General features: G+C 31.0%; 1 protein-coding gene across 1 annotated transcript; it reads right to left on the bottom strand.

Annotated features, from left to right (window-relative positions):
• Positions 1-7,893: 7,893 nt before the first annotated feature.
• On the bottom strand, positions 7,894-9,636 carry LOC108685805 (solute carrier family 25 member 46-like). Its single transcript, XM_018190773.1, has 5 exons — positions 9,465-9,636; positions 8,895-9,177; positions 8,759-8,815; positions 8,389-8,665; positions 7,894-8,311 (listed from the first exon to the last, which is right to left on the bottom strand). Exons 1-5 carry the CDS (start codon positions 9,634-9,636, stop codon positions 7,901-7,903), a joined length of 1,200 nt encoding a protein of 399 aa, XP_018046262.1. The 3' UTR covers positions 7,894-7,900.
• Positions 9,637-11,440: the final 1,804 nt, after the last annotated feature.

Genomic DNA, 11,440 nt, shown 5'->3' with positions numbered 1-11,440 from the left:
ATAAATAGAAGTGTTTATGTGTAATATATTGTACATAATAGATTAGTGAAAAGAGAGATGCGTATAATGTGCGAATTAAACTAGAATAATGCTAATTTACTTACTGATTAAAATTACTCAAAAGAAGAAAGAAAAAAACCAGGCTGTGCAAAATATAACATGGAGTGAAGAGATATACTTGCATAGAACTTTTTCCTAATTCTTTCATAGTGATCTGATGTCCTATAGATAGTAATTCTTGTATTTATAATAAATCTATAATATGCAACTGTAGTAAATAATTAAATATTTTGATTTATTTACCTTAAACAATTTATAACAATGTATACCGACATCTAATGAAGTCACATAAGTCACACAGTTATATTTCGTCATGTAGAAAGTATTCATAATATTGAGAATAACTATGTCGAAAATTACTATCTATAAATATCGTCTATATTTAATAAATTTTATTATTAACGTTATAAAAATTATAAAGCGCACATTTATTTTAATTACTAAAATTATTAAAAAATATGTACGCCCGGAAACTTCGTTACAAATTTAATCTTTTGTCTTATACACTTATTTAATAAAGGCAAATAATATAGTAGCTTTGACAAAAATTTTTTTCATAATTTGTGCACAAATGGCATCTGTCAAAAATACTGCAAAATTCCTATGTTCCTAATGTTTTCCTAAAATTTTTCAAATTTGAATTCCAAAATATATTGTAAAATTTATAAGATCTCTCATTCTGTACTTCTAGAAAAATATTTTAAAGTTTTTCAGATGTCATGAGATTTTATGAAACTTCTTATGCTTGGTTTTCTCACTCAAATGAGACTTAATAGAATCAGAAATCTTAGAAAAATGTTTCAAAATTCACATGTATGAAAAATTCTAGGAAAGATGTAAATTTTCTCTACACTGAAAAATGTTGCAATTTGTACAAGTCTGAAATGTTCTAAAAAGTTAAAATTATTCAAAAATTTTGAAAAGTTTTATTTTTGAAAAATTTTAAGAAAACAGGGAGATTACATAAAAAAATTATCACTCTTAACTTTTACTTTGAAGTCTATTTTGCGCTATTTTGCGTTTGAAAACAAGGATGGCGCTGATTATATATTTGCGCATATTGGCATTTCTAAGATTAATTGCTGATTCCAATTAAAGATGTTAAAATGGCGTCAGCGATTGGTTAGATCTTCGATACATGAATCGTGCGTACAACGATACTCGTCTTTGGGCACGGTTACCAGTTTTTTCTGGCTTAAAAATCGGAGATTTCACTTATCTTGCTTAAGATTATCTGCTACTTTCAAAATTGTTAGGCCGGGTTCACATCTTGACAGAAAAATGGAAAAGCGGAAATCAATCAGAACTCGCGGAAAGACAGAAGCAGACAAGCGAAAATGTATCGCCTACTACTGCGAATTCTGATTGGCTTCCGCTTTTCCATCAAGGTGTGAATCCGGCCTTACTGTATTATAATGTGTTCTTTCAAAAAACTAGGGATGTGCGATCTCTGTTAATTGAATCGATTTCTGAATTAATCTTGAATCGGATTGATTGAAATCGATCTGCTGGATTTAAAATCGGAGCTGAATAAATCGATCTATTGGAGATCGATTCAATTTAATCGATTAAAATTTTTTTAGTAACATCTCAATGTCATATCTCAGAGAAATATAACAATGGAATAGATATCAAATTATATCAAATTGAATCGATATCAATTTGATGATTTCAGCGTCAAATCGATATTGATTCCATTGTCATTTCTCACTGAAATCGTATAAATTTAACAAAAATAATTATTAGGTATGGGAAAAAGTTCGTGGCGTTTTTCCCGCTAGATGGCATTAAATGTTCAACAGTCGGCAACTACTAATCGCAACACTAGATGTGCGTTTAAAAAGTGACATTTTAATCTTTGTTTTGAGCCGAAAAAGATTGAAATCGGTGAAGTGGATCAAAAGTTATTTTATTTTGAAAATGGAAATAAATAATAATAAAAAAATTCGCTACATTTTGCAGTATCACTACGATAAAGGCAAGAATGCTGTACAGGCTTGTGAAAAAATTTGCGCTATTTAGTGAAGATACTCTATCAAAATCAGCAGCATGGAAATGGTTCGCTTTCGTGCTGGAAATTTCGATGTGAAAGATGAACCTCGCTCCAGTCGACCAATCACTGAAAAGTCCGATGAAATCATAAAAGATAAAAGTCGAGCGTGAGCACTGTGAAGATTGCCAGGGAACTATGCATCGACCACAAAACAGTTTTAAATCATTTACACAAAGCTGAATACAAAAAAGAAGCTCGATGTTTGGGTTCCTCACGAGTGTTAGGAACATGATGGACCGAATTAACATTTGTGATACGCTACTGAAACTGAACTATGTCTGAAGAGAATGATAACTTGTGATGAAAAATGGATCACCTACGACAATCCAACTAGAAAAAGATTGTGAATAAAGAAAAGAGAGAAGGTGCAAGCAATCCCTGAATTGACGAGGAAGAAGGTGATGTTATGTGTGTGGTGGGACTGGAAGAGAATCGTTCACTATGAGCTGTTATCGTCCAATCAAATAATTAATTCCGAATTCTCTACTGTGAACAACTGCAGAGATTACAACAAGCAATTGAGAGGAAGCGGCCAGAATTAATCAATAGGAGAGATGTCGTCTTCCATCATGACAACGTTCGACACACATCTTTGATGACTCGGCAAAAATTACGAGAGCTTGGCTGGGAAGTTTAATGCATCTACCATATAGTCCTGACATAGCACCCTCAGACTATCACTTGTTTAGGTCTCTGCAGAACTCTCTTAATGGTGTAAAGCTAGCTTCAAAAGAGGCCTATGAAAATCACTTGAAGTAGTTTTTCGATCAGAAACCACAGAAGTTCTATCACGATGGAATTATGGCTCTGCCCCAAAAATGGCAAAATATTATAGAAAATAATGGAGCATATTTGGTTTAAATAAATTGATTTCAATATTCTAAGAAAAACACTTTAATTTTACTAAAAAATCGCCACGAACTTTTTCCCATACCCAATATAACATGATTTTAATTTGTCTCCGAGTAAAATAATTTTAATTTTAAAATCTAGATTTAAAAATTTAGATCTAACGTTTGTAGTAATTCTGACATAAATCATCTACTGACATAAAGTTAATGAAATATTGTATACAGTTGGTGTCTAGCGGTCCTTGAATATCCTTGGATCCTGGAATTATATACTGGAATTTTATGTATTCTGGAAGAGACCTGGAAAAAACTCCTGAAATTTCTGGCCTGAAATTTATCATTCTTTGATTCTAAAAAGATCAAAGCATGAAAAAAAGCAAGAAAAGTTGTGTTTGGGCATAAATTCTTCCTTAAAGATGCAATAATAGTTGTCAATAAAAAATTTGAATTTAATATCTAAAATATAGAACATAAAAAAATCATTTGTGTTGACGAAACGGTCGTTTGATATTATTTATAAGGTAATAAATAATATTGTTCCCATATTTTGTTAGCGTTTTAATTTATTCGTATACAATCCTAATTTGAATACAAAGCATATAATATTGCACGAATCGATGGAAATTAATTTAATAATGAATATTAATCGAAGGATAAATCTCGAAAAAACTAGGATTTTTACCTGGAGTGTTTAGATTTTGCTGGTATATGTGTTAAATTCAGTTTTATAATAACTATCAATTGGTGCTAAATTAGGATTTTACTAGCATTTATTTATACAGATCGAGTTTTTTGCAAAAAAAGATCGATTTTTTAGAAGATCAAGATTATATTTACATCTCTACAAAAAACGTAAAAAAAGGCATCTTTAAATGTTTGCCGTCAGCTAGAATAGAAAATGCTTGTATTCATAGTCAAATCTAATAGAGGCTTTCTATAATAATCCTGATGAAAATGTAAAGCTTGTTGAAGCGTCAACTCAGTCAGAAATAGTTCCTCGAAAAGACGTCGTTACAATGGAAAAGTTGTCGATTCGAAACTTGCATCGAAATTTCAACATTTTGATAAAAATTACGTATGTAGAGAGTGCAATGAAAGTTTGATACATTTTTAATATTTTTGGTATAAATTTGTGATACGTAATCTTATATTTTGAATATTTTTATTTATGTCGAATCAACATTTTTTTCGATTTCATTTCCACAATTGCAATATCGCTCTAATTATAAAAGCTTTCTCAAAATTTTTCAGAATTTATAAATAATTTTATAACTTTTTAGAAAATTGTGGAATTTTTTTATACGAATCGGAACATTTTTTACAAGTGTCGATAAAGTCTATGCTTTCCTCTAGTTCTAGTTTTAATTCTTTGTATTTTATTTTATTATTCTATTCCTGTTTTACATTCAATGAACATTCTGTTCGTGCTTACCGAAGAACTTATCTATACTTTTATTTATGTTTCTTTAGCGTTTAATTGACGCTTTCTTTACGTTCAATATTCCAATTTTCGCTTTTTACAGATTTTACTTACATTTCTGTTACTCCTTACATTCCAATTAACATTTTACTGACATTTTTATTGACATATTCGCTTTACGTTTTATTTTCATTAGGGTAGTCATCAATCAGGGGCTCGATTTTAAAATAAGGTGAAAATTACAAAAATGAGTAATGATTATTAGGTATTGACCAATTAAATTATGAATATTCTAGTGAATTTGTTCACTTTTATAATTTTCACCTCATTTCAAGGTACACAATCGATCCCCAGAAGTCAGAAGCTAAAAATTGATTACTGTAATTGGTCAATTTTTCTGATTTATAATTAATAGCTTGGTCATGAATCAATCAGAAAGTTACATTAGTATCATAAGATATGCATCCTAAGAATAGGTCTGTTTTTTGTTGTTGCACTTTCTGGTACATATGATGCAATAAGTTAAAGTGAAACAAATATACATTTTACTTCAGCTTATTGCACCGGTTCAGAGTGCAGCAATAAAGAACTTGACTTGAAGCTGAATTTAAAAGAGGCAATGGAGATGAAATGGAAAGAGTGAGGGGAGAAAAAAAAACCAATTCCGTTTCCGAAAGAGGTAATTGATTTTAATAATGAGTATTAGTTTATAATATAAATGTTTTTCTAAATCGAATAATATAATACAAATGTTTTTCGAAATCGTTTTTTTTAAATAAAATTAAAAATGTTTCGAGTATTTGTCTTCGAATATCTATTTTAGTTTTAGAACAGAGCAAATGTGATAGATATTAATTTTTTCAGATATCCAAATATCTAAATGGATGCATTATGGGCCAGGAATATGCAAAGAAGGTATTGAGTATTACTGTTTACAACCATTATAAGCAGATCAAAAATAATGCCAGTTAAAAACTCTCGCAAAAATTAATGGTAATCTAGTTGACACACAGAAAACAATTGACATATTCCTTCACTCATAGATAGAGAGATCTCTTAAATTACGCAGATAACATATATATAATTAACAAATAATTAAAAACACTGGCATAATTGTTCTCTTATCGAGTATACATATGGACAATTGTTAAACAGAAATTAAATTAGAATATTCGCGTAAAAATCATTGCTTTTAATTATTTTGTAAAGAACATGTATTTTATAGATATATAATATATAAAGAGTATAGTATGAGAACAACGCATACATAATTTTTAAATCATCTTTTATATTTAGTATTCTTTTTAGAATATTCTCAAATTATAATTATTTTTTTGCTATGATTTTCAATTTTAAATGTTATCATGTCTTTGTTCGTATTTATTTTTCACAATATTAAACATATTGTTTACTGCATTATTATATATATTGTTTAATATATTGGGAGTACAAATTAGTTCGATCCGTTTCCTTAAAGATTGCTCTAGCTGTTGTGAATGGTTCATAGTGACAGCTGATTTTGATGGTTTTAGAGAGGTTAAACATCTGCTAATAATATTCAGTTTGTGTCGCTTTGAGTTTCAAATTAATTAATTTTTACTGTGTTTGAAATGTCGAATTTTGTGTTAACCAAGCAGCATTTGCGGGAGATTTTGATTTTCTACTTTAATTGGAAAAAAAGTGCGGCTGAAGTCCATCGAATGCTTGTCGAAGTTTATGATGACACTGCTACAACTGATAAATGTAGGGAATGGTTTTGACGTTTCAAGGATGAAGATTTCAGCGTTGAAGACAAATCTCGCTCTGGACAGCCAAAAAAATTCGAAGACAAAGAATTAGAGGCATTACTCGAAGAAGATCGTAGAGTCAAACGCAAGAGGAGCTTGCAGAATAATTGGGGGTAACTCAACAAGCCGTTTCTGTACGATTGAGAGCCATGGGAATGAACAAGGAAATTGGGTGCCTTATGAACTGAAACCAAAAGACGTTGAAAGGCGATTTTTCACTTGCGAACAGCTGATTCAAAGATAACAGAGAAAAGGTTTTTTGCGGATTGTGAGTGGAGATGAGAAGTGGATATTCTATGACAACCCCAAGAAAAAAAAATACTACACTAAGCCTGGTCAATCATCGACCTCAACATCAACAGCACGAACATTCATGGTTCGAAGATAATGCTCTGTATCTGGTGGGATCAAAAGGGTCTTGTTTATTATAAGCTGCTGAAACCTGGCGATTCCATTACGGGCGATCGGTATCGGCTACAATTGATTCGTTTGAGCCGTGCATTGCGAGAAAAATGAATACGAGCAAAGACATGATAAAGTTATTCTTCTTCATGACAACGCTTGGCCTCATGTCGTAAAAAAATATTTGGAAACGCTCAAATGGGATGTTTTACCGCACCCGCCGTATTCTCCGGACATTGCTCCTTCTGATTACTGGTTGTTCCGAAGGATGCAGTAAGTCACCGGTTCACTTCTTTCGCAGAAATCGAAAATTGGCTCCAAAATTGGATCGCCTCCAAAGACGAGTTTTTTCGAGATGGAATTCGAAAATTACCTGAGAGATGGGAAAAAGTAATAGGCAACGATGGACAATAATTTTGTAATTGATCTGTTCATTCATTTTGTTTTGAAATAAATGCACAAAAAAACGGACCGAATTTGTACTCTCAATATCAAAAGGAGGAATATATTTGTAATATATCCTCCTTCACATGTATTTTTTCTGTTTCAGGAAGGATTATAAAAAAGTCATAAAAGGTAAGGGTTCATAAAAAAGAAGGTATTTGCATGTGCAAATTGAAATAATTGTTTATCTAATCAATTAGAGTGTATACATCTGCTAATTTACTTATTGATTAAAATTAAACAAAAGAAGAAAGAAAAAAATTAGACTGCAAAATATAACAAAGGATAAGATACTCGTATAGAATTTTTTCCTAACTTTTTTATAGTAATTTAATGTCTTATAGAGAATAGTTCTGTATTTGTAATAAACTATAATATGCAACTGCAATATATGTACTGGGATTTTTATTTATCTCATAAACAAGCTACAACATATCGATATAGTAATCTAATAAAATCACATAAATCACATCACATAATTACATTTCATCGAGTGTAAAAAGTACTCACTGAAAATTGCTATGTTGTACGAGAACTATCTACAATATTGTCGATATCTCATAAATTTCATAATTAATATTCTAAGAATTTTTATGTAGATTTCTATTTTTGTTCCTATTATAATTCTCATCAATTGTAAAACGTACTATAGAAAATTTGCGTGATCACAGTCGCGCAGATACGAAAAATTTTATCATCAATTGCATAGAAAACTGCATAAAAGTTCTCTAATCTGCTACATATTGTAATGCTTGAAATTACCGAAGAATGTACTTGGAAATTATTTTCGTTAGAAATTCAATTTTTTGTCTTATATAATCATTAATAAAGACAAATAATAAATAATTCTGTATTATCTTACATTTTTTGTTATAGGTTTTCTTTATATTTCATCATAGTACGAAGATTTCTGTACCTTTATTGGTTTAGATTTTGGCATCAACATCGTGCCCAGTTCTGTCAGGAGCCACTTTGTCGCGCGCAGTACCATGAAATGTACAGCAAATTGTAAAATAAGGGCACCAAATCCTTTGTACAAACCAAGTGGCCCTTCGGTGGAGATTATTGTGCGATAACAATCGGTCGCGCTGGTATATCCAGTCAATAATGGCGTGACACTTCTTCCAGTGTCTAAATTATCGATAATGGTGCGCGTTCCCTGAAGATGTAATCGATGAATAACAGTTTCGAGAGGATAAAACACAACATCGGCCACACATATCGAAACTAGTATAGACTGTGTCTCTATATCCTGGATGATGCTCTCGGATAGCAAGTCCTTACTGTACGCACCCTAAAATAGTATAACATTCCTGTATAAAAATATATCTCTATGCATCTTTAATTTCTGAATTATTTAGAACCATATACCTTTGCTTCTTGCGAATGTTTATACCTGACGTGCATAATCCGACTAGTAACCCCTTTCACAATGAGGGTGAAAAGATATTTTGATACTCCATAAACTATGGTGGGTGGTACAAGGGCATAAATTGGAATGAGTCTACCCTTATTACATACATCAAGCAGACGAATTGCACCGTCTCGAAAAACGTCCAAGATTCCAGGACATTCAGAAGCAATCTCGGACTGGACAGTTTCCACGAGTGAAGCAGAATAGAAGGGAGTAATTATACCTATGGAGATGCTATGGAGATAAAATAGAAGATTAATAGATCATTAATAACTTATGTGAATCGTTCTAATATAATAATTATCATTTGATTAATATAATAATTACCATTTGAGGAGTATATGTTGACCGAATGCTTTCATCGAATTGTTATAAGTGATCTTCCTGAAATCAAATGTCTAGTTTTAAGGAGAAGACAATTTCACAAATAATTTATGAAACATCAGCCATTCCATTGCCTTACTTTTGCCATGGTGTGATTTTCGAAATCAGATCCTCGACAGCCATTGTCATTCCTCTAACAAGTAAAACTGAACCGATCCCTTTCCATAGTGTATTTATACCTTGAGTCTGGTGCAAACGTACCATCACAGGTACTAGAGTTATGGGCATCAGATGATATCTGGATGCACTTGGATTGACTTGGCATTGTCTTCGTAACACCACAAAGGGATGGATCAGCAGGTTTCCTGTGATCAAGCTCACTAATCCACAACCTAATCCAACATACTTGCTGATGGTAATGTCTGCAAGTAGGTAGTCAAACAAATTAAATATATATTCAACAAACACCAACTAATAATAATTATTAGTTATATAATTATTAGTTATAATTTAACAATGATATAAGTTTAACATTAAGTATATAACATAAGAATTATTTTATTGAACAAGAAATTGAACAACTAATAATTGTTATTGTTAGTTGGCTAGTAGGTTTAAGTCTTAGTTTAAGTCTAAGTTTATGATCAATCAGTGGATATCCTTCGCGGAACTTCTGTCAATTAGCGAATAAAATGAAAACGCGACTTACCATCGTCAACGATCGGTGGATTGTCTTCTGCTAGTGGATGGATAACGGGTATGTCCAAAGGGCGGATAACCTCTCGACCATGGTATCTTTGCGGATAGGATGTCCCCGCTGTCTCCCACGATTTAGCAGGCCGGCCTCTGTAGACATCACCGTAGCCTTCTAATCCCGCCATTCTTCTTACGCGAAATGAATCGATTAGCTCGTTTTGCTAGACATTTATTTACTCCAACTAGCGAACTTCCCTGTCACACTATTGAGTTCATCACTCGGTGGCGGCCATCGCGATTCTACTGGATCAGTTATCAGCTAGTCTCAGCTTTAAATTTTGCTGAGACATTGCATTTTTAAGATCGATATATAAATGGGATAATCAATTAAAATATATATTTATATATACTAAACAATAATTCTATTATATTAATGAAATAGTACAATTGCTTAATAAGTTAATTACTGATAAAATAATTGAAGTTTGGTCAAAATCAGTCTTAAAGACTAATAATTAAGACTATTAAAATAAAAAGTGAAGCAAACGGATAAAATTAATTAAATTAATGGTAAAAATAATCGCATGTTCTTTTTCTTTTCCTCTTTTTTCTCTCTTTTCTCTCTTTTCTCTTACTGCTGCTACTCTATTACCATTACTACTACTACTACTACTACTACTACTACTACTACTACTACTACTACTACTACTACTACTACTACTACTACTACTACTACTACTACTACTACTACTACTACTACTACTACTACTACTACTACTACTACTACTACTACTACTACTACTACTACTACTACTACTACTACTACTACTACTACTACTACTACTACTACTACTACTACTACTACTACTACTACTACTACTACTACTACTACTACTACTATTACTACTACTACTACTACTACTATTACTACTACTACTACTACTACTACTACTACTACTATTACCGCTATTAAAATTAAGAGACTCAAAATATGTAAGAAATATTAAAAAACTGGAAATCCTGAAAAATAATTAGATCATAACATTAATATTTTCATATTTTTTTAACTATCTTATGGACGAAATTTATGATTCGTAGACTACATGAATAACATGAATGTTACACATATATTCTGTAGACGGAATTCTGATTTGCATAATTTTGTGCAGGATGAAAGAGAATACAAAATCATTTCGGTGCGCATGTTATACAATTGTAAAATTCTTGAACAAAACTATTTAACGATCTGAAAAATTACAGCGTGCATTGCTGTCATAGGAATAAACGTTTATCAATTCTATATAAATAATAGAGATCTATATATACATAAATATAGAGATCTATATATACATAATTGACTTACATTTTGTATATGATGTATAAAGCTAATGAATCAAGTAAAAGAAGGATCTTTTCGGCATCTTTCTATCTTATGAAAAATTCTGATATAAAATTTTGTGCTATATTTACATTTACAGACATTTAATTTAACAGAAAATTTACTTATTTTAAAACCATCTGTGATAATCTAGACTTAATTCTTTACTGTTATAATTTACTGTTCTAATTTTCTAAATTTTGTAAGTACCAAAAAAATTGCTAATTGTAAGTACCAAATACTATTTCTTATATTTATTTATATTGGAATGATTTGTATAGGGAAGTATTTTTGCGTAAATTATGATTAATGCGCAACAATTATTCGCTTTTTGCTACAAATGTAATAAGGTATTGTTGAAATCTAAATAGTTTAAGAAAAAAAGTTCGATGTCTTTTTTTCTCGGGAGACATTACTTCGTGTAATTTTTATTTTGACTGAAAATAGAAAAGGAGAAGAAAATACTTCTTTTTCTTAGATTTCAGCATTTGCATAACTATACTATGCAATACAAATAAAAAAAATTCATCATATACAAGTAAATCCTAGCATTAAATAAGAACAAACCGCTAAAATATCTTTCGTTACTTCAATGTTCATGTGTTTGTTCT

The sequence above is a fragment of the Atta colombica genome, unplaced genomic scaffold (assembly GCF_001594045.1).
Source record: "Atta colombica isolate Treedump-2 unplaced genomic scaffold, Acol1.0 scaffold160, whole genome shotgun sequence".
NCBI lineage: Eukaryota > Metazoa > Arthropoda > Insecta > Hymenoptera > Formicidae > Atta > Atta colombica.
This window is presented reverse-complemented; position numbering and strand designations above follow the sequence as displayed.

Excerpts from the sequence above, each read along its gene's own strand:
- LOC108685805 (XM_018190773.1), bottom strand. The coding sequence starts at position 9,636 with ATGGCGGGATTAGAAGGCTACGGTGATGTCTACAGAGGCCGGCCTGCT. Across the intron at positions 8,666-8,758 it reads CAACATATACTCCTCAAATG|CATCTCCATAGGTATAATTA; the intron begins GTAATTATTATA and ends TTATCTCCATAG. Across the intron at positions 8,312-8,388 it reads AACATTCGCAAGAAGCAAAG|GGTGCGTACAGTAAGGACTT; the intron begins GTATATGGTTCT and ends ATACTATTTTAG.